This window comes from Oratosquilla oratoria, chromosome 5, assembly GCF_046742065.1.
Source record: "Oratosquilla oratoria isolate Oo_2021 chromosome 5, ASM4674206v1, whole genome shotgun sequence".
Lineage (NCBI taxonomy): Eukaryota > Metazoa > Arthropoda > Malacostraca > Stomatopoda > Squillidae > Oratosquilla > Oratosquilla oratoria.
This window is the reverse complement of record NC_134781.1, coordinates 21,020,192-21,042,753: the sequence shown is the minus strand read 5'-3', so window position 1 is coordinate 21,042,753 and position 22,562 is coordinate 21,020,192. Positions and strand designations below refer to the sequence as shown.

Genomic DNA, 22,562 nt, shown 5'->3' with positions numbered 1-22,562 from the left:
TAATACTGGCTTCTTTATTTCTGTTGTTGGGAGTTCGTCAAGATGCAATAAAGTTCCTGTTGTTGATGATGGAATCAAATCAGTAGGTGGAGATACACCTTTTCCTTTGGTAAGCCTCAGCCACTAATTGAATCTGGACATATGATCATGATTGTACACGCAGTATTTAAGAAAATTAAAAGTTAAAATGATACACGCAACAATAATGAAGTTATACAGAGGATGAATTACGGCGAAACAAAATCAAATGTACAGCATTAGCAAAACAAATTCACTGATCATTAGTTCGGTTACCTGAAAAGTGGCGCATCACAATGTCTAATGGTTAAAAGAAAACAGTACTCTGTGCATTTGTTGTATTTCACATTCGTACATATCTAGCCACACTTAATGAACAGACATAACTAGGAACAAAAATTCCACAAGACCTCTACCTGTTCTAAAAACACAAGGAACAAAATCAAAGAATTCGTCTACTTTGCTTTTGAGACCGGCCTTGTGATCTGCATATGCATGAGTACTATGTTTATGGAATCGTGATCTGTTTTCAAAGCCAGGCAAGGCGCCTGCAAATACAAGCGTCGAGGAGGGTGTGTCTAAACATACGATTACGAATGTTTTATGTACACGCTGTATATATATATATATATATATATATATATATATATACATATATATATACATACATACATATACCAAGGCTTTTTCCCCCTTCCAAGGGAGGTAGCCAAAAAGGGAAAGGCATAAAAACACTCCCACCCATTTCATCCCTAAATACCCTCCACACCCCTCCCACCCTTCCTCTCATCTGAGCACCTCCTGGATGACGGGTCATCCCTGCACCCTGCCCACCGCCCTGGGTCAGAAGCAGTGTCGCAAGACACAGTACATCCACAGCAAGGCCGCTTCATTTAATCGGCGACCCCCCCCTCTCCGTCCCCCTTTGCATATAAGGCGAGGACGGGGAGAAATCCCTTCGGGCTGCGTCAAAAATTTACTCACACATACTACCCCACCCCCCACCCCCCCGCCCATCCCTCCTCATGCAGTCACAACATCATCCATATACAACCATTCTCCACTCACCTCTGTCTTCCGTCCTCTCCCTTCCTTCCTCAACAGACATTCCCCTCTTCCCCAAAGCCCCCTTCACCCCATCCATCCACCTCATCCTAGGACGTCCCCTCATGTTCACTCCCTCCACATCTGCCTTCCATACCTCTTTTACTAGTCTTTCTTCACTCATTCTTTCCATGTGTCCGAACCATCCTAATATTCTTTCATCAACCCTATCTCCCAAATCCTTTTTCACCCCTGTTCTCCTCCTCACCTCCTCATTTCTCACTCTATCCAGCCTAGTAACCCCCACCATACTTCTCAGACACCTCATCTCAAACACATTCAAACTCCTTCTCTCTTCTTCTCTTATGTTCCACGTTTCTGCCCCATACAGTGCTGTTGGCACAATCACTCCTTCATACAGTCTCCTCTTCGCATCCATTCCCAAATGTCTATTCCTCATTACACTCTTTAAACCACCAAGGCATTTACTCGCTTCTCTCAATCTACATTCTACAGTATATATATATATATATATATATACATATATATGTATATATATATATATATATATATCAACAACCACAATGCACTTTAATTCTAAGCCATCAACATCGGAAGACCCAATGGAGGCCAACATGCAGAAATTTAAATGCGGTACTGTCAACGACTCGAACCCAGCAATCACATGATAAGTGCCGTAGTAACTTACCAACTACACTATCAAGAAACTCTTTGGGTAACCCGATGTTGATGGCTTAGAATTAAAGTGCATCGTGGTTGTTAAAATGTATTTCTAATCATTGGGACCCATTAAGTGTTGTACATATATATATATATATATATATATATATATATATATATATATGAACAGCTTATATAATTTATCCTTGCCGTGTTCCTCTCCCTCCATACTCTCATCCGTTCTCAACCCTTTTCATGTGACTCCGACCATGCCGCTTCTCCCTCCGTTCTCGATCGTCCTTTTTACCTCCTTCATAATTAGAGTGCCTACTGCTCCTGCTAACTTTTTAAACCCTTCCCTATGGTTGATGCAGGGGTGGGAAGTAATGTAGGCTGCCTCCAATATTTTTTTCTTTTTCTCTAGACCTTTGTGGAGCAACACTATCTTGTTCCAATCTGGAAGATGACCACATTGGTCTAAATGAACTACTAGTGAGTGGGAGCTTCTGTGAGCTCTGACGTCATTTTTGGGTTCATATGTCCGCAGCTCCACTGATCTTCCCGTCTCTACATGATATCCTAACGGACAACCACCATATGGTATATTGTAGATCGCGCCTTTCTCCATACCTTTTTCTTATTTATTTTTATTCTTGACAACCTCTCCTAATTTCGTACCCATGGAGAAAGCAACGCTCACACCCGCTTTTGTGAGAATATGTCCCAACTCCTCCGCGTACTTCGAGTTGGGGACGGACAATCTGTGCAGTAGTCCTTCCGGGTATCTGAGTTTAGTGAACACTTTGAATATATATTTGATTTCATCCTCTAAAAATTCTTCGCTACAAATACGGTACGCCCTTAAGAAAAATCCTATAACCACTCCGTTTTTAATTTTGTTACTATGCGCTGAGTAGAAATGAATCACATCGTCTTTATTGGTGTTTTTTCTGTAGACCGAGAATGATACCTTACTACCTCTCCTCCAAATCACCGTATCCAAGAAAGCTAGTCTGTTATCCATCTCGTGTTCGATAGTAAACTGGATGTTTGGTTCGACATGATTCAATCTACTCAACTTGTCATCTAATTGTACCTCTTTCGGAGCGATGACGAGGACGTCGTCCACATACCTCAGCCAAAGCGTGTCTTTACCCATTATCCTTATGAAATAATCTGTCTCTAAAACTTCCATATACAATGAGGCCAGAACCGCACTGAGAGGACTACCCATTGCAAGTCCTCGGTGTTGTCTGTATTCTTTCCCGTTGAACATGAAAGGACCAAACTTCACACACAGAGACACTAATTCTAAGTAATCACTTTTCCCCACTGGTAAATCATCTTCATCCAATCTGTCTACCACCTTCTTTGCCGGTGCCAACGCCCCTTTACCTCGACATTCGTAAAGAACGCAGTTACATCATAACTAGCCATTACTTTTTCTGAAATATCCACATTCTTTAACCTCGTGATCAGATCCCCAGAGTTTTTTAAATGGGCGTTACTTATCGAGCCTAGCCTCTGTGATAGTGGTTTGGCTGGGCATTTGGCCAGTCTGCGCGGGGCGCTCCCGATACCAGAGGTGATGGGTCTCATCGGGACGTTTGGTTTATGGGTTTTCGGAAGTCCCCGTATTCTGGGTGGTTTAGGGGCTTCCTCTAACAGACCCAGTAGCTTTTTCCCCCGGCTGGTTCTTGTTAGTATCTTCTTTGCTTCTTTCTTAAATTTCTCTCCTTCTAAAGCTGCGTGCCCAATATGTTTCTCTTCACATGTATTGGTGTCGCTGAGCAAGTCTAACATTTTTGTGTCATAATCTACCCTGTTCATGACGACAACTCCCCCACCTTTATCCGCACTAGTGTATGTATGTTAAAGAATGTGGATCTTTCAGAAAAAGTGATGGCTAGTTATGATGTGACTGCGCTCTTCTTCAGACTGACAGACTACCCATATCGTGGATCATCCTGCCGAACGTTTTGGAACGGACCGCGCTACGTTCGTAGTAACCTCTCCCTGGACAGATCTTCTCATTCTTTTCTCAACTCCCGTGCGGAGAGTCCGCCGTTCTTCTCAGATGGGCAAACGTCCGTGTCTATGTGAGTACCCTAAGGGAGTTGGAAGTTCTGTAGTGCCGCAGGACCTTTTTGTGCTCCTCTAACGTTTACCCCCAACCTTTTGTTTCGCCGCAGTAAACAGTAGGACATCCACCACACGGTACAGTGCAAATGACGCTATCCTTATTGATGTTTCCTCTACTGTTTTTCACTATGTCTTTCGTATTCCGTTAAGTACCATCTTTAAGCCAACTTACGACAAGGTGATCAGTGCCTCAGCTCCATTCGCGTGCAGTACAATATATCAATGATCCTCTTTCTTCTCAATTATGACAAATGCATTGATAAGCTCCACTTGTACACATCTTGTCGGATGGCTCGCCTGAATAAAGACTCGATGAAATAGAATACATACAGTGCCACGCAAGGGCCGTAGGTAGAACTACCAGGTCGTGTTCTAGGTCGTTTCCTTTTGTATGGTCAGGCGTGGCTTAATGGTATCGTCCTTGTTTCGTAATAAGCAGTAGCTCATGGAAGGGTGAGGGTCCCAGCGTTGGAGCTTATTAATCCATTTATCCTAAGAACACACACACACACACACACACACACACACACACACACACACACACACACACACACACACACACACACACACACACACACACACACACACACACACACACACACACACACACACACACACACACACACACAAATGCAATATACATTATACATACATATACCAAAGGCTTTTCCCCCTTACACGGGGGGTAGCCTACATATGTGTGTGTCGGACTCCGATCCACTTGCATGGCCTCTCAAAGATTATCTATCAATGTGTGTGTATCTGTGTGTGTGTGTGTGTGTGTGTGTGTGTGTGTGTGTGTGTGTGTGTGTGTGTGTGTGTGTGTGTGTGTGTGTGTGTGTGTGTGTGTGTGTGTGTGTGTGTGTGTGTGTGTGTGTGTGTGTGTGTGTGTGTGTGTGTGTGTGTTGCAATGTAAATGCCAAGACCGCTGCTCTTGATTGACAGAATGATTGACTGACTGACTGATTTAGCCAAATGGCCGACTCGTTCGCTGACTGACACGCCAGTCACTGAACATGTTCACTCGATAGGTGCTTAGGCCTATAATGAACATAGTCATATTTTCATTTTTATTTTTTTCGAGCCCGGGACAGTATATTGAGAGTCGAGGATTAGTTGATGTTTGAGGTGTGACGAGGAATGGTCCCAGGTTCCTCCTACCCAAGAGGCTGTCGATTACCGTCTTGGTAGTGTTGGAGGCAAAAAAGGTCATCCACTCCCACAAAAAATAAATAAATAAATAAATAATTTAATTAATTAATTAATAGATCAATATATAAATAGATAAATAAAGACGAGTAGATAAATGAATAAACAAATAGATAATAAAAATTTGTTAACAGACAAATAAATAAGAGTGGAAATCCCAGGTAAGAAAGAGAGAAAGAAAAAGAAAGAGAAAGAGAAAAAGAGAAAGAGAAAAAGAGAGAGAGAGAAAGAGAAAAAGAGAAAGAGAAAAAGAAAGAGAGACAGAGGCAGAGACAGAGAGAGTGAGAGATAGAAAGAGAGAGAGAGGGGGGTGGGAGAGGGAGGAGGGAGCAGAGATTGAGAAAAATATGTGGAAGGTGAAGAAGTAGTTCCGAAATTTTAAGATAGAGGATTCGAATCCGCAACTGAACTTGTGGGTTTCAACAAATTGACCACAATTAATTTAAAACCTCAATCTACATATGAAGTACCTTAACTGACGGATTCGAAACACAAATCTGAAGAGTTCGAAGCTCGAAAAAACGAGTCATTGTTCGACTCAAAGCAGCGAATTCAGCGAACCGAACCTTTTGTTCAACATGTACAGACTCTATCACTTCTCTGTCGGTAGACGATTTTATTCAAAAGGTTACAAGTTCGAAGTAACATCTCGCCCAGTTCGAGTTGGTTTTCGTTCTCCCGATTCCACGAAGAACCGAAGTCGTGACGGCCGAAGTAGACACAGACCAGCGTCCGATAAGAGGTTCTCCTTATCGGGGGAGGCGGGCACCTCGTCCCCCCTTCCCCCCTCTTCCCCCCTACCCCTCCCCCCCTCCCGCTGGTTCAAGGATAGCAGGACCTTATCACGAGCGCTTTTGATAAAGTTCTAAGAACTACCAACCTGATATTTCCTTCCCGACTCCGGAAGGTTCTTGCAGTGGGAGACGAGGGTAGAACAGCAAGAAGGTTCTGTCTGTTTCCAGACACGATAATAAAAGTAAGGTCATTGAATTAACTATATAAATGCATCAACTACATCAAAACACAGAAACACACTAGTTACGTCTGTTTCCAGGTACGGCGATAAAAAATAATTAAATTATATAAATGCAATGATCTGTACATTATATGAATATAAGAAGGACGGCAGGAAACCATAAGGCCTACATTAGGTAGTTCCATGTCCGTTACCACGTGTCATTCCCATCCATAAAGCTAACTAACCTTCTCTTAAAACAACTGATAGTTTCAGCGCTCACTACATGGTTACTAAGTCTATTCCATTCGTTGACCACCCTATTAGTAAACCATTTCTTGCCTATTTCCTTCTTAAATCTAAGTTTGTCCAATTTAAACCCATTACTGCCCTATTGTCTTAATATGATGAACTTGTCAGCATCACCAATTTTAAAGTCCTTGATCCACTTGAATACCTCTGTTAGATCACCCATCACAAGTCTTTCCAGGGAGTGTAAATCAAGGTACAGTCACTCAAAAAAGTATCGGTAAGAAATCGTACGGAAATGGACGTAAGTAAACGCTAAACTCTGACACATTGTTCAAAAGACTTGGAAACTGTTGGTACGCCTGTGTATCAATGCGCCAGTGTTTCTCATAGCTTTGTAGTTTATAAATGTGCGTCTTCATTATAGCAGCATTCAGTGAAGACATCTAAAATATTAGAATTATATTTAAGTTTATATATTACACAAATGTTATATTACTTGGAAGAAACAACCTGTTAACTGCTAAGGAGCTGTGGAGTGTTTTATTATAGGGCGAATGGCTGCCCCTTTGGGAGGACGAGGGTTGAGAAAGGGAGTAACGGGCAGGGGTTGCCATGTAGACAAGAGAGCCTGTAGCGTTGTCTAGGCCGAAAACATGTTGTGGTGTGGCAATATCTATTTCGTATGCTCTAGTGTGTGTGTGTGTGTGTGTGTGTGTGTGTGTGTGTGTGTGTGTGTGTGTGTGTGTGTGTGTGTGTGTGTGTGTGTGTGTGTGTGTGTGTGTGTGTGTGTGTGTGTGTGTGTGTGTGTGTGTGTGTGTGTGTGTGTGTGGGTGTGTGTGTGTGTGTGTGTGTGTGTGTGTGTGTGTGTGTGTGTGTGTGTGTGTGTGTGTGTGTGTGTGTGTGTGTGTGTGTGTGTGTGTGTGTGTGTGTGTGTGTGTGTGTGGGTGTGTGTGTGTGTGTGTGTGTGTGTGTGTGTGGTGTGTGTGTGTGTGTGTGTGTGTGTGTGTGTGTGTGTGTGTGTGTGTGTGTGTGTGTGTGTGTGTGTGTGTGTGTGTGTGTGTGTGTGTGTGTGAGTGTGTGTGTGTGTGTGTGTGTGTGTGTGTGTGTGTGTGTGTGTGTGTGTGTGTGTGTGTGTGTGTGTGTGTGTGTGTGTGTGTGTGTGTGTGTGTGCGTGTGTGTAACTATAATTACTTTAAATCTTGTCACACCTTCTCGCATTAAATGCTTATTCTACACCACGTATTTTAACGTAGGAAAAAGGTAGGGCGCAACTCTGTTACGACTACCAACTGTACAGGAACATCGATTCTGTTACTTCACTCGTCTCCCACGAACACCTAAAACCACCAACGGATACTTTTCTGAGTGACTCTACCTAAGCCTGTCCTCGTTCGGTATATTTTTGAGCCCCATTTTGGTCATTCTCCTCTGTACCGATTCTGGTGAATTTATGTGTACATAGGATGGAGACCAAAAATGTACCACATAGTCAATTATGGATCTAACTAAACAGACAAGAGTTTGATAACTACCTCTGTACTTTTATTCGTAACCGTCCTAACAATGAAACCTAATGCTCTGTTAGCTCTATCTCTAGCGCTAGTGCACTGTTTTCTGGATTGAAGGTCAGGACTCACTAGCACTCCCAATTCTCTCTTGCACTCAGTTTTTCCTAAAAATGTGTTATCTAAGCTATATCTGCTTTCTGGGTTATGTAAATTTACGTTTAACACACTGCATGATAAGATATTGAAGTCCATTTGCCATATCACTGACCATGTGAGCAATTTGTTAAGATCTTCCTGCAGTACCCCGTCTCTTCCTGTAGTATCAAGACACACACGCACGCATACACGCACATAGCTCCCATTACGGCGGTCCGGGTTCAAAACCAAACCAGGGCAGAAATAATTTCAGTATCTCTGCGCTGCGAGTCGTTACTCCAACTATCGTGGGCGGGGAGTTGAGTGTGTGGGTGCGTGTAAGGTCACATCATTACCCATAGATCGGTCATATATGAGCTCTGAGCTCTCTTCCGGGAGGGAAATAGCTGTCGATCACGAGTCCAACACGTGATCCAAGACCATGGTGAATACATATCCATGCAAGGCCCTTTGTCCCTTATATGGGGGTTATCAGAGTCGAAATCACACACCTACATCAGAAACAGGTAAAAGCCATTCACCTAAAACCTTCTCATCTCGGACATTTAGAGAATGAATGGATCTGTACAAAGTCAAGGTTTCGGTACACTAGGATAACATGCTACTTACTTTTGCTTTTTGGTTCGAGTCGAAACGACTTTGGTTACAATGATCTAGACTTCCGTAAGAACATCTCAGCAATTTTGTGTCTAACATTCGCATTCTAGGTTTAGCTTCTCTTTGTTCGTCATTCGGCGTCTCACTACTGTATATGACGCAAAGAGTAATTCGAAATTTGAAAATCAAAAGATCGCAACCGAAGTAGCAAAAGCAAATAGCATGCTAGCCAGAAATGTCTAGCGTGCCGCCACCTTTTCACTGCTGGACTCAAAAACAGTGCAGCGAGGCACAGCTCCTCAATGACAGGAACTGATAGCCGATGCTGGTTTACCCCCATTGATTCACCATACATAAATAAATGCATAAACACAAAAACAATATTGTAACTAAACATGTAAGAAATAACAGACAAATATACAGGCGAATATAATCACTTTATAATATAAAAAAAGAGGTATTTATCCAATTTCTTTAACATTATCTATTACGTAGAACAAATCTATGAACAAAGCTATCCATCAATAACAAGATATCTCTAATTATTTGAAGTTAATAACTGTCTAAATTCGGCTTAATAAAAAAACAACTAAATCCCACGCTTATGAAAATCTTCTAATAAACCTTACATGACAAACAGGTTAGATCTGATAATCTCTTTTATGGTCCGAAATCAAGGATTTCGTAAAGCCCCGAAATTGATGGGAACTAAGTTATAAGACAGGTTAGGTTTCATTACGAGCATGTAGAAAAATAAATAAAAAGAATTAATAAGTAAATAAACAAATAAATAAGTAAATATATTAATAAATAAATAAATTAATAAGTAAATAGATTAATAAGTAAATTAATAAGTAAATGATAATAATAATAATAATAATAATAATAATAATAGTGATAATAGTGATAATAATGATAATAATGATAATGATGATAATGATAATAATAATAACAATAATAATAATAATAATAACAATAATAATAATAATAATAATAATAATAATAAATAATAATAATGAAAATGAATAAATAAATAAATAAAAATAAATAAAATTGTGATATTACTGGGGCTACTTTACGATTTCACATTCTAAAACCTCTAGTAAATCAGTTAGAACTAAATTCCTTGGGACACGAGATTGAATTATGGCTCTAAGCAATATCAATACGAAGAAGAAAGTGTCGACTGAGAGATATGCACAGTAAAAATCAGAAATAATATGACTGGCAGAGTGCTAAGCGGCAGAGTGCCCCAGCGCGGTGCAATAGGATTCGTCATCTATGTCCCAGGATGCATATTGCGATAACAGTGTCTAAATATTTTATATATATAATATATATATATATATATATATATATATATATATATATATATATATATATATATATATTCTTCAATTCTAAGCCATCAAAATCGAGAAACTCGAGGAGAGTTACATGCAAAAATTGAAACATGGTACAGCCAAGGACTCGAACCTGCGCTAGCACGTGACAAGTGTATATATGGGTTCCTCTTATTCGTAAAGGAAAGAGATGGCCGAGCCAAAAAACACACAAAAATATGCATGCGCACACACACACACATATCACTTTGGTGATGAAGGGTCGCCTGTCGTAAAAAATAACAAATGCTGCGAGACTAAGACAGCAAAACCCTCCACAGAAATGTGCAGCCTCACTTTAAACCATCATAAAATACTTGACATACTGTGCAAGACCCGTGTTTCCATTCCTCTGTACAACAGAATGGCTTTCGCAGTTCAGTACACCAGAGCATAAGAACATGAGAATGAAAGAGACTGCAGGTGACCATGAGGCCTAAACTAGGCCGTTCCATGTCCATTACCACCTGTCATCCCCATCCATAAACTTGTCTAACCGTTTCTTAAAACAACTGATAGTTTCGGCGCTCACTACTTGGTTACTAAGTCTGTTCCATTCGTTGACCACCCTATTAGTAAACCAATTCTTTGCCTATTTCCTTCTTAAATCTAAATCTATCCAGTTTAAATCCATTACCGCGAGTCCTGCCCTGTGGTCTTAATATGATGACCTTGTTAGCGTCACCCTTGTTAAAGTCTCGAACGGAGAGCGTGGTGATGATGCTATTTCAGCTTAAAGTAGTTATGTATGGTTCGAATATAGTCTATGCGCTCCGGTTACGAATATTTATTGCAACTCTGAGGGCACATCTTCCCTAAGACGCAAAATCTCTTTAGGAAAATCGTGAGGTCCAACTGGAAGTACCGCATTTTGAGTCAAATCTTTAATAAAACGTTTCGACATTATCTTCTTTTACTGTTCAGGTTAAATTGTACGTTCATGTTAGCTGTCGCTAGGCGATTTTATTCACCACACACACACACACACACACACACACACGACTCGATGTCGCAGTGGTAGGGTTCCCGGCGCCACTACGGCGGTCCGGGTTTGAATCCCGCCCAGGGCTGAAATAATTTCAGTATCGCTGCGCTGCGAGTCGTTACTCCAACTCTCATGGGCGGGGAGTTGAGGGTGGTGTGTGTGTGTGTGTGTGTGTGTGTGTGTGTGTGTGTGTGTGTGTGTGTGTGTGTGTGTGTGTGTGTGTGTGTGTGTGTGTGTGTGTGTGTGTGTGTGTGTGTGCATGCGTGCGTGCGTGTAAGGTCACAGATCGGTCATATACGAGATCTGAGCTCTCTTCCGGGAGGGAAATAGCTGTCAATCACGAGTGCAACACGTGATCCAAGACTATGGTGAATCTCACACACACACACACACACACACACACACGTACACGTACACACACACACACACACGTACACGTACATACATCACGAACTTGGGCCTATTAACATTTTGGGTGTTGTTGACGCCATCTTTGTTTACATCAGTCAGCTGAGGAGGTACTCCGAGGACAGTGACGGCCGCCCGTCCTCGCAAACAAAATGTATCAAGTATCAAGCTTAGTCACGAACTAACCTCCATTTAGTGTAGGATCGTAAACACACACTCCTCCCTCCTCCACATACTCCTCCCTCCTCCGCATACTCCCCCCTCCTCCGCATACTCCCCCCTCATCCACATACTCCCCCTTCATCCACATACTCCCCCTCATCCACATACTCCTCCCTCCTCCACATACTCCCCCCTCATCCATATACTCCTCCCTCCTTCGCATACTCCTCCCTTTTCCTCATACTCCTCCCTCCTCCACATACTCCCCCTCCTCCACATACTCCCCCTCATCCACACAATATTCCCTCCTCCACACAATCCTCCCTACTCCACATAATCCTCCCTTTTCCACACAATCCTCCCTACTCCACATAATCCTCCCTTTTCCACATAATCCTCCTTCTTCCGCATACTCCTCCCTCCTCCGCATACTCCCCCCTCCTCCGCATACTCCCCCTCCTCCGCATACTCCTCCCTTCTCCTCATACTCCTCCCTCCTCCACATACTCCCCCTCCTCCACATACTCCCTCCTCATCCACATACTCCCCCTCATCCACATACTCCCCCTCATCCACACAATATTTCCTCCTCCACACAATCCTCCCTATTCCACACAATCCTCCCTATTCCACGTAATCCTCCTTCTTCCGCATACTCCTCCCTCCTCCGCATATTCCTCCCTCCTCCGCATACTCCTCCCTCCTCCGCATACTCCTCCCTCCTCCGCATACACCCCCTCCTCCGCATACTCCCCCCTCCTCCACATAATCCTCCCTCCTCCACATGTAGCCTCCTCCTCCCTTTTACGTCAGAGGTCGTCTGCCTGATCGAGGATGACCTCTCAAGCACATCGTCGGCCCTCAAGTCTCCGTCTCCACTTCCTCCTCCTCCTCCTACTCCTCCTCCTCCTCCTCCTACTCCTCCTACTCCTCTTCCTTTTCCTCCTTCTCCTCCTACTACTCCTACTCCTCCTCCTCCTTCTCCTCACTCTTCTCTTCCTCACCCTCCTCCTCCTCCTCCCCTCCTCTTCCTTTCTTCCTTATCTTCTTCCTCCATTCCTCCTTCTCCTTCTCCCCCTCCTCCTTCTCCTCTTCCTCCTTCTCCTTACCCTTCTCCTCCTCACCCTTCTCCTCCTCACCCTTCTCCTCCTCACCCTCCTCCTCCTCACCCTCCTCCTCCTCACCCTCCTCCTCCTCACCCTCCTCCTCCTCACCCTCCTCCTCCTCACCCTCCTCCTCCTCACCCTCCTCCTCCTCACCCTCCTCCTCCTCACCCTCCTCCTCCTCACCCTCCTCCTCCTCACCCTCCTCCTTACCCTCCTCCTCCTCACCTTCCTCCTCCCCTCCTCTTCCTTTCTTCCTCCATTCCTCCTCCTGTTCCTCCCTTTCTCTTCCTCCTCCTGTAGCATTTTTGTCATCATTATTCTCATTATCACTACCTTATCCTCTTGCATTTCCTCCTCCTCGTCTTCCTCTCCTCTTCTTCCTCCTCGTCTTCCTCTCCTCCTATTCCTCCTTGTGTCCCTCTCCTCTTCTTTCTCCTCGTCTTCCTCTCCTCTCCTCTTCCCTCTTCCCTCCCTCCCACGGGGTCACCTCGGGTGTCGAGAAGTAACATTCCTGAGGATAAAGACGAAAGCTTTACAACGGAACAGCTTCCGCGGGAGACATGGACTGCGCTTCCATTGTTGGGGAGGAGGAAGAGGAGGAGGAGGAAGAGGAAGAGGAAGAGGAGGAGGAAGAGGAAGAAGAGAAGGAAGGGAGGAGCAGGAGGAGGAGGAGGAGAGAAGAGGGAGGAGGAGGAGAGGGAGGAGAGGAGAGGGAGGAGGAGAGGAAAAAGGGAGGAGGAAAAGGAAGAAGAGGAAGACGAAAGGAGGAAGAAGATGATGAGGAGGAGGAGGAGGAAGAGGAGGAGGAGGTGGAGGAGGAGAGGGAGAAAGAGAGGAGAAGGAGGAGGAGGAAAAGGAATGGGAGTAGAAGGAGAGGGAGGAGGAGGAGGATAGGGCGAAGGAGAGGGAGAAGGAGAGGGAGAAGGAGAGGGAGAAGGAGAGGGAGAAGGATAGGGAGGAGAGGGAGGAGAGGGAGGAGGAGGAAGAGGAAGAGGAGGAGGAAGAGGAGGAGGGGAGGAGGAGGGGAGGAGGAGGGAGGAAGAAGGAGGAGGAAGAGGAAGGAGGAGGAAGAGGAAGGAGGAGGAAGAGAAGGAGGGATGAAAAGAAGAGGAAGGAGGAATGAGGATGAGGAGGAGGAGGTGGGAGGAGGAAAGGAGGAGGTAGGAGGAGGAGGAAGGAGGAAGGAGGAGGAGGAAGGAGGAGGAAAAGAGGAGGAAGAGGAAAGGAGGAGGAGGAGGAGGTGGGGAGGAGTTGAAAGGATGAAATTTTGGGGCACGGGCGTGGTGAGAGAAGAGGATTGGGCGGGAGGAGGAGGAGGAGGGAATAAGGACAGAAAAATGTTACTGAAATCGTCTTGAACTCTCTGAAGCTTTGGCTTCGTACAAGAGAGTGAGGCCACTTATAGAATCGACAATAGGACCAGCTTCACACTAAGCTAATTTTCGTCAACTATTTCCAGTTCGAAAAGAAACGACCTCGATAATAATCTTTAGTTTCTTAAATTTCCAAATATAAAATCACCTTTGAGTTATACATTACGAAACTGAAGGACAACTTGTCTCCCTCTTGAAGGGCCCACCCACGTTTTACATTTATTCACTTATTCATTTACTTGTTTATTCATTTATTTATTTATTCAATTATTTACTTATTTTTCTTATGTAATTGCTTATTATCTTGTTTTATTTTATTTTAATAAATTAATTTACTTAATTTATCTTTAGAGAGAGATAGAGAAGAATGAGTGAGTGAGTGAGTGAGTGAGTGAGTGTGTGTGTGTGTGTGTGTGTGTGTGTGTGTGTGTGTGTGTGTGTGTGTGTGTGTGTGTGTGTGTGTGTGTGTGTGTGTGTGTGTGTGTGTGTGTGTGTGTGTGTGTGTGTGTGTGTGTGTGTGTGTGTGTGTGTGTGTGTGTGTGTGCAACTAACTCAGCCAGGAGACTGGCCACACGACTGTCCTTTGCGGGGTCATGCCTCTCCAAAACGAACAAAACATGCACATACACACACACACCACACACACACACACACACACACACACACACACACACACACACACACACACACACACACACACACACACCACACACACACACACACACACACACACACACACACACACACACACACACACACACACACACACACACCACACACACACACACACATACACACACACACACACACACACACACACACACACACACACACACATACACACACACACACACACACACACGAACTTGTACATGCGCACACTGACACCTGACGGCAGAAGGAACAAAAGGAAAAGTATCACCAAGTACGGAAGTTGTGAACACAATCGACCTAAGAAGTTCGAAGAAACTCCAACGTTCGGTTCAACAGAAGCCGAGCGATAATATCAGACTCGTTCGTGCGTGAACACAGGGTCGACCTCCACGCCTTCGTCCACCATTCCACAATGTTTCGTCCGATCACGGCCTCGCCATTGCCCCCCTATTCCAATATACCATAACCCACAGAGCTTCGAACGAAAGATTCTGAAACAAGGGGCGATAGGTAATGGTACAGACTCCTTCTACGTGTTTTGCTCCCCCCGTCCCAAGTCCGCTAACCACCAATTAGATCATTTTTATTTAGGACGAGTGTGAATGTGACTTACGCCGCTTTCACCGCTCAGACAATCTGCGTCTTCAGATTCCCGAAGAAGAATTCCTCCATTGGAAACGTCACTATGATATCAATAAACAAGATGGTACCGTTCTCTGGACCCTATATTCGTATGGGCCCACCCTATCTTCGTATGGGCCTACCCCATTTTCGTATGGGCCTACCCCATCTTCGTATGGGCCTACCCCATCTTCGTATGGGCCCACCCCCATCATCTTCGTATGGGCCCACCCCCATCATCTTCGTATAATCCTACCCAATCATCTTCGTATGGGCCTACCTCCATCATCTTCGTATAAGCCTACCCAATCATCTTCGTATGGGCCTACCTCCATCATCTTCGTATAGACCTACCCAATAATCTTTGTATGGGCCTACCCCCATCATCTTTGTATGGGCCTACCCCCATCATCTTCGTATGGGCCTACCCCATCTTTGTATGGGCCTACCCCATCTTTGTATGGGCCTACCCCATCTTTGTATGCGCCTACCCCATCTTTGTATGGGCCTACCCCATCTTCGCAACAGACTTACGCAACTTACAATATATTCGCAGGACCCTACAATACTTTCGGCGAAGCCTACAATAACAATGAAAGAGGTCCACAATACAATCGAAGAGGCCTACAATACTTTTTTTCGGGACTCACAATACCTTAGGAGGAATATACAATACTTTAGGAGGGCACTACAATATCTTCGAAAAGGCCTACAATTTCTCGGTACTGGGCTACAATACCTCCATAGTGGCCTACAATACCTTTGTAGCGGCCTACAATACATAGTGGCCTACAACACCTCCGTAGTGGCCTACAACACCTCCGTAGTTGTCTACAACACCTCCGTAGTGGCCTAAAACACCTCCGTAGTGGCTTACAACACCTCCGTAGTGGCCTACAACACCTCTGTAGTGGCCTACATTACCTTTGTAGCGGCCTACAATACCTCTGTAGTGGCCTACAATACCTTTGTAGCGACCTACAGACTTGAGAAAAATTTTCATTCTCAAAAAAAAAAAAAAAAAAATCCTGAAGAGGAATAAAATCGCCTGGCGTTGGCCATTGAAATACTAACAGATCTTCAAAGCGCTCAATTTCTTCCATAAGGGACAGTTCCACCTTGAAAGAAGACTTGTTCCACCCCTGGAGGAAGCCTATACCATCTTTGGAGGGTGTCCACCTAACCTTTTTGAGGAATTTACTCCACCTATGAAGTGACCCATCCTCCACTTTCTAAGAGATATTGCACGCTGGCACCTAAGGAGGGTCTCCTACCTGATTCTTCAGATCCGTTCTTCACAGGCTCCTCCTGTTCTTCGTTCTCGTAGTAGTCTTTGTTCAGAATCGATTTTTCATCGTCGTCGTCGTTCCTGGGTTTCTTGGGGATCGCCCCTCCAGAGGCCTTCGGGGTCTCGGTCGAGGTGGGAGGGGACGGGAGTGATGGTGGCGGAGAGGAGGGCTTTGGTTCGCTAAAGGGTGAATCGTTGAAGGACGGGGAAGTCGGGGAGAAGGGTTGGGAAGAGGTCGGCGGCGTAAGGGGGTCATCAGACTTCTGCCGGTAGCTGAGAGTCTGCAGAGCCTTTCGGTTCTTTTCCTTGAGTTTCCCCTTCCCCATATTCCCCATACGCTTCAGCATGGTGGCTCACGAAGTTGGGATGGTCCTTCTTGAATTGGCTCCTCCTCTTCGGAGGCTCAGGGTGACTTCGAGGACCCGCCTAGTCACCGAACTCGCTCCGCCGAAGAAGGTTCAGCACACTACGGAATTTCCTGGTTCTTTGGACTACTCTCGTTATCAAGATCGCAATAAGTGAGGATTCAATAACGAGGTCACTTGTCCACTTCGGAAGTCTCCAAGCTTCAAGATCAAAGAACATTCACTCTTTGCTTCTGAAGGAGGGAACTGCGCCCACGGGAACTCAAGAGGCGCCCCTGGAGGCCAAGAAGAACTGGAGGGGGGAAGAAGAAGGTTCTTCCAGTAAGTCGAGAACGATTTAATTTAGACTCTTCGTGCGAGTGTGGTGTCACTTCGGTGGGTTCGGCGAAAAGAGAGTTGGGTGTGCTTATCGTCTCGTTATCGCAGCGCTCGAGGTTTCATCTGGGTACCTTGGTTATCACTTGACGAAAAAGATGAAAAACAACAGCTTTCCTGTAGTAGGCAGCTCCGTCACATTTTTATTTATTTTTTCTTTTCACAAGCTGCAACTCCAGCATCCCCTTTCTTTTTAGAAGAATATCAAAAGAAAAATTATCTTACACTTTCTTAGTTCTTATTAACAGAAGCACTTTATTTTTTAAGTATATTTCACTCAAATGATCATAAGACAATGTGAAGCTTGTCCAGCCATAAAAAAAAATAAATTGCACTCTCAAAATATAGCGATTAGTATCAAGTCCTTACAAGGATAACAAAATTTCTACATTGAATTAAAACGTCTAGAAAAAAAAATCACACTATAAACGAGTTTGTATTCCTAATGGTTTTGATAGCGCTACACTTCTCGTACCATCCATCCCCGGATCTTTGCCTACACTAAGTCACTCTTCACCCAATCGCACTCGACAGGCAAGAGATGGTGAGGTGCCCACACCACGAGGCTCTGAATGGCTGAGGCCGATGCAGTCACCTCTGCCATATGCGTTTTGATGATTATTGGGACAGGTAACAATGACTGCTGGGTATCGGAGAAGACACGCGAGATTCGAACCCACAACTAAACGAATGCGACAGCAGAGCGCTTTCGAAATAAGCGAAATTTGGTAAAACGCGGAAACAACTCGATACACGTTTCTACACTCGCCCCGGCGGACATAAATGTTCAGATCGACACCAGGACCGACGCAGAGGCAGGGGAACACTGAGGAAGGTAAAATTCCAAGCGCTTATGATTAGACATGCCTCACTCTCCCCCCCCCTCTTTGCTATCGGCCAGACTACACACGCACGCACCAACACACAGTCATGTATTCAAACACACACACACACACACACAAACAATATATATATATATATATATATATATATATATTATATATATATATGTATATATATATATATATATAGGCACACGCTTGCTGATGTAATGGTACTGCCTTCGACATCTAACTCAGAGGTTCCGAGAGCTGATTTAGCTGTGTGTGTGTGTGTGTGTGTGTGTGTGTGTGTGTGTGTGTGTGTGTGTGTGTGTGTGTGTGTGTGTGTGTGTGTGTGTGTGTGTGTGTGTGTGTGTGTGTGTGTGTGTGTGTGTGTGCGTGCGTGCGTATGTGTGTGAGTGCGCGCGCATACGTATAAGGTCACAGTATTACCTGCAGATCGATCCATTAAGCTATGAAGCTCTCATTCGTAAGAGTAATAATTGCTAATCACAAGTTCATCATGTGACCCAAGACCTTCTCAAATTAAAGAGAAAGGGAAATGTGTGAGAGAGAGAGAGAGAGAGAGAGAGAGAGAGAGAGAGAGAGAGAGAGAGAGAGAGAGAGAGAGAGAGAGAGAGAGAGAGAGAGAGAGAGAGAGAGAGAGAAATGAAGAGCTATAGATAAGACAAATGGAGAGAGAGAAAAAGAGAAATTAGATACGAGAAAAAAGGAGACGGGGAAAGAGAGAAAAATAAAGGAATAAAGGGTAAGAGGGAAAGAGAAAAGAAGAGAGGGAGATAGGGGGAAGAAGGAAAGAAAGGAAGAAAGAGGGAAAGAAGGAAAGAAAGAGGGAAAGGAGGAAAGAGAAAGGGAGAAATGAAGAGATGGAGAAATGGAGAGGGGGAGAGAGGGAGAGAAGGAGAGATGAAGAGAAGAAGGAGAGAAGGAGAGAAGGAGAGGAGAGAAGGAGAGGAGAGAGGGAGAAGGAGAGAGGGAGAAAGGAAAGAATGAGAGGAGAGAAGGAGAGAGGGAGAGAAGGAGAGAAGGAGAGAGGGAGAGAAAGAGAGAGGGAGAGAGGGAGAGAAGGAGAGATGGAGAGAAGGAGAGAGGGAGAGAGGGAGAGAAGGAGAGAAGGAGAGAAGGAGAGGAGAGAAGGAGAGGAAGGGATGAGGGAGATAAGGAGAGGAGAGAAGGAGAGGAAGGGATGAGGGAGATAAGGAGAGGAGAGAAGGAGAGGAAGGGATGAGGGAGATAAGGAGAGGAGAGAACTAGAGAGGGAGAGAAGGAGAGAAGGAGAAAAGGAGAGAACGAGAGAACGAGAGAGGGAGAGGAGAAAATGAGAGGAGAGGGAGAGAAAACTAAGGGGCTGAGGTTGTGTGTGTGGGGGGGGGAGGTCAGCGGGCAGCCCCATGTCCATACCAAAGACACCGACTTTCCAAATCCTCTTGCTTATGCATTTCTTGGTAGGCAATACCAAAACAGTAATTTACAAAATGTTTTTTTTTATTATTATTAATAGTAAAGTATTTTTCAATGACGTGTTAAAAACACTGACTGCAAAGTAGGTGGTTGCCAAAAATAGACAAATAAATCAACAAATAAATAAATAAATCGATAAAAGACACTGCAGGATAACCGGGCTATCCCCTTAGGGAACGATACAATCACTATTAATTAACGACCTTTGATCATTGTTATTAACGAAGACCAAAGTTCGGTTGGGAAGAAGATATATATTTTTCAGTAACAAAAATATAGACGATATAATTGTTCATATAGAATATTGATTACACTGGGTCGCTTACTAGCTTCAGTCCTACCTGACCTAAATAACATCGTCTGTTACTGTTATTGTCATTGATATTGTATTGTTACGTTATTTTATCATTACGTTATGTTAATCTAAGTAATTCTATGTTGTTGCTAATGTTGTTGTTGTTGCTAATGTTGTTGTTGTTGCTAATGTTGTTGCTGTTAATGTTGTTTGTTGCTGTTAATGTTGTTGCAGCTAATGTTGTTCATAATGTAGTTCCTAATGTTGTTGCTGTTGTTGCTAATGTTGCTGTTGTTGCTAATGTTTAGTCTACTGTATCAATAGACTATGCCACCAGAGTTGCGTAGAGAATCAATTGCCCTCTGGTATTCATCTCAAAGACCCTCCACCCCATATATATTGTCATGGTGTCTGTATGATACTAATGTATGGCAAAGGTGTTAAAAAGGTAAAACTATTAATCCCTTATGTTCAGTGACCAAATGAACTCTATCGACACCATCAAACGAAATTATATGAAATCTACGAAGGAATACGGATTTTCCTTGTGTTTATGCGTGGTTGTGTCTCCTATCATCGCTCATTCTCCCTCTGAACAGATCCTGGGGGATCACAATACATACTTGGTGTGACCAGACATAACTCTGGGCTCGGGTTCTATCCCAGAGGCTATTGGTAATTACCACTTAAACCTCCTGGCATAAGCTTCGGTTCCACCTCTTATATACTCGTGTATATATATATATATATATATATATATATATATATATATATATATATATATATATATATATATATATATATATATATTTATGTATATATATATATTATATATTTATGTATATATATATATTATATATTTGTATATATATATTATATATTGTATATATATATATTATAATATATATTATAATATATATATTAAATATATGTATATTTATATATATATATATATATTAAATATATATATATATATATATATATACATATATATTAAATATATATATATATATATGTGTGTGTGTGTGTGTGTGTGTGTGTGTGTGTGTGTGTGTGTGTGTGTGTGTGTGTGTGTGTGTGTGTGTGTGTGTGTGTGTGTGTGTGTGTGTGTGTGTGTGTGTGTGTGTGTGTGTGTGTGTGTGTGTGTGTGTGTGTGTGTACGTGCAATAAACCAGTAACCTACAAATAAAATTAGACTAACCCACTATTGGAGACAATTAGAAGTACAGAGATGTCCGTATATTTTGTTCTTGTTGTTATTATTGTTCTTGTTCTTGTTCTTATTCTTGTTGTTCTTGTTGCTGTTTTAATTTCCTGGTCTGGGTGGCACGTGGAAGAAAAGCCCTCCACAGTGAGAGTCCTAATATGCGCTCCCTCCACATCCCTCCACATAATCAACCATAATTCGTAATCAAGTCCCTCCACACGGCCAGCCAGACATGCCCTCCACGTAACCAAGAGGACGTGACCTCCATCTGGCCAGAGAAACGATACCTCCACGAATACAAGGAGGTGTGGAGGGGCCCTGTGTTTAACGTGGTCGACCGGGTCCATAATATTGGCGGTTCGAATGCCTCATACCAGACTCACACTCTTGAGGCAGAATACAAAGTAAATCTTCACTTTCTCCTTTGATTTTCCAGAATCCTTACATGTTTTTGTTTTTTTAGTTAAAGAGTTAAATATATTTTCCTCGCGCGCGCACACACACGCACGCACACACACACACACACACACACACACACACACACACACACACATACACACATGCACACACACACACATACGTACACACACACACATACGTACACACATACGTACACATACATACGCACACATACATGCACATTCCCACTTTATGTATAATTAAAAATTTTCATAGGAATGATCATTATGCTGATGTTACACTATGTTGTATAATAATAAAATAAAAAGTATATGAATAGATAAATGAATGAATAAACTATAGTATAGATAAATTAACAGAATACATCAGATAAACTAATATTCAATTTAATACCTAGATACCTATATTTTTATGCAGTAATCTATAGAGACAACACTTTTATGGGGAGAAATGGGGCATTTGGTGTATGTATATATATGTGTGTGTGTATATGTGTGTGTGTGTATATGTGTGTGTGTGTGTGTGTGTGTGTGTGTGTGTGTGTGTGTGTGTGTGTGTGTGTGTGTGTGTGTGTGTGTGTGTGTGTGTGTGTGTGTGTGTGTGTGTGTGTGTGTGTGTATGTGTGTGTGTAAGCTCAAGTAAAAAACAAATGAACAAACAAATAAATATACATAAAAAAAAAGGTTTGGCCCGAAATGCACGTTTCGACTCCGTGCAGTCATCAGGCCCCGATCCCGTCCATGTCAACAAACCGTCAAAACCTCCACAATCCCCTCCACTTTACCAGATGGAGGCTCCTCCACTCTTCTCAGATGGAGGCGAGGTGTGATGGTCCAGGGGATAGAGTGCTCTACCTGGGCATTTGCGGCTACCCCCCCCCCCCCCCACCGTGTAAGGGGGGAAAAAAAGCCTTTGGTTTATGTATGTATGTACCCGGGCATTTTCAGGAATCCTTCTTCCTGAATATCTTAGACCCATTCCTGTATCAGAGGGTACTCAAGACCCTACTCTTTATCCCCCCAACTCAACGGACGAAAATAAAAGAATATAGAAACT

General features: G+C 43.4%; 1 protein-coding gene across 2 annotated transcripts in view; it reads right to left on the bottom strand.

Moving 5' to 3' along the window:
• The window catches only part of Pka-R2 (cAMP-dependent protein kinase type II regulatory subunit), a 504,771-nt gene extending 486,668 nt beyond the window's left edge, over positions 1 to 18,103 (bottom strand). The window contains exons 1-2 of one of the 2 annotated variants that reach the window (XM_076185008.1): positions 18,051 to 18,103; positions 16,528 to 17,470 (exon numbers count right to left, since the gene is read on the bottom strand). In XM_076185008.1, coding sequence (XP_076041123.1) covers positions 16,528 to 16,888 — 361 coding nt within the window. In that variant the 5' untranslated portion in view covers positions 16,889 to 17,470; positions 18,051 to 18,103. Of the gene's footprint in view, positions 1 to 16,527 lie in introns of both variants that reach the window. The other variant, XM_076185006.1, reaches the window with a different exon arrangement.
• Between the last annotated feature and the right edge of the window lie 4,459 nt (positions 18,104 to 22,562).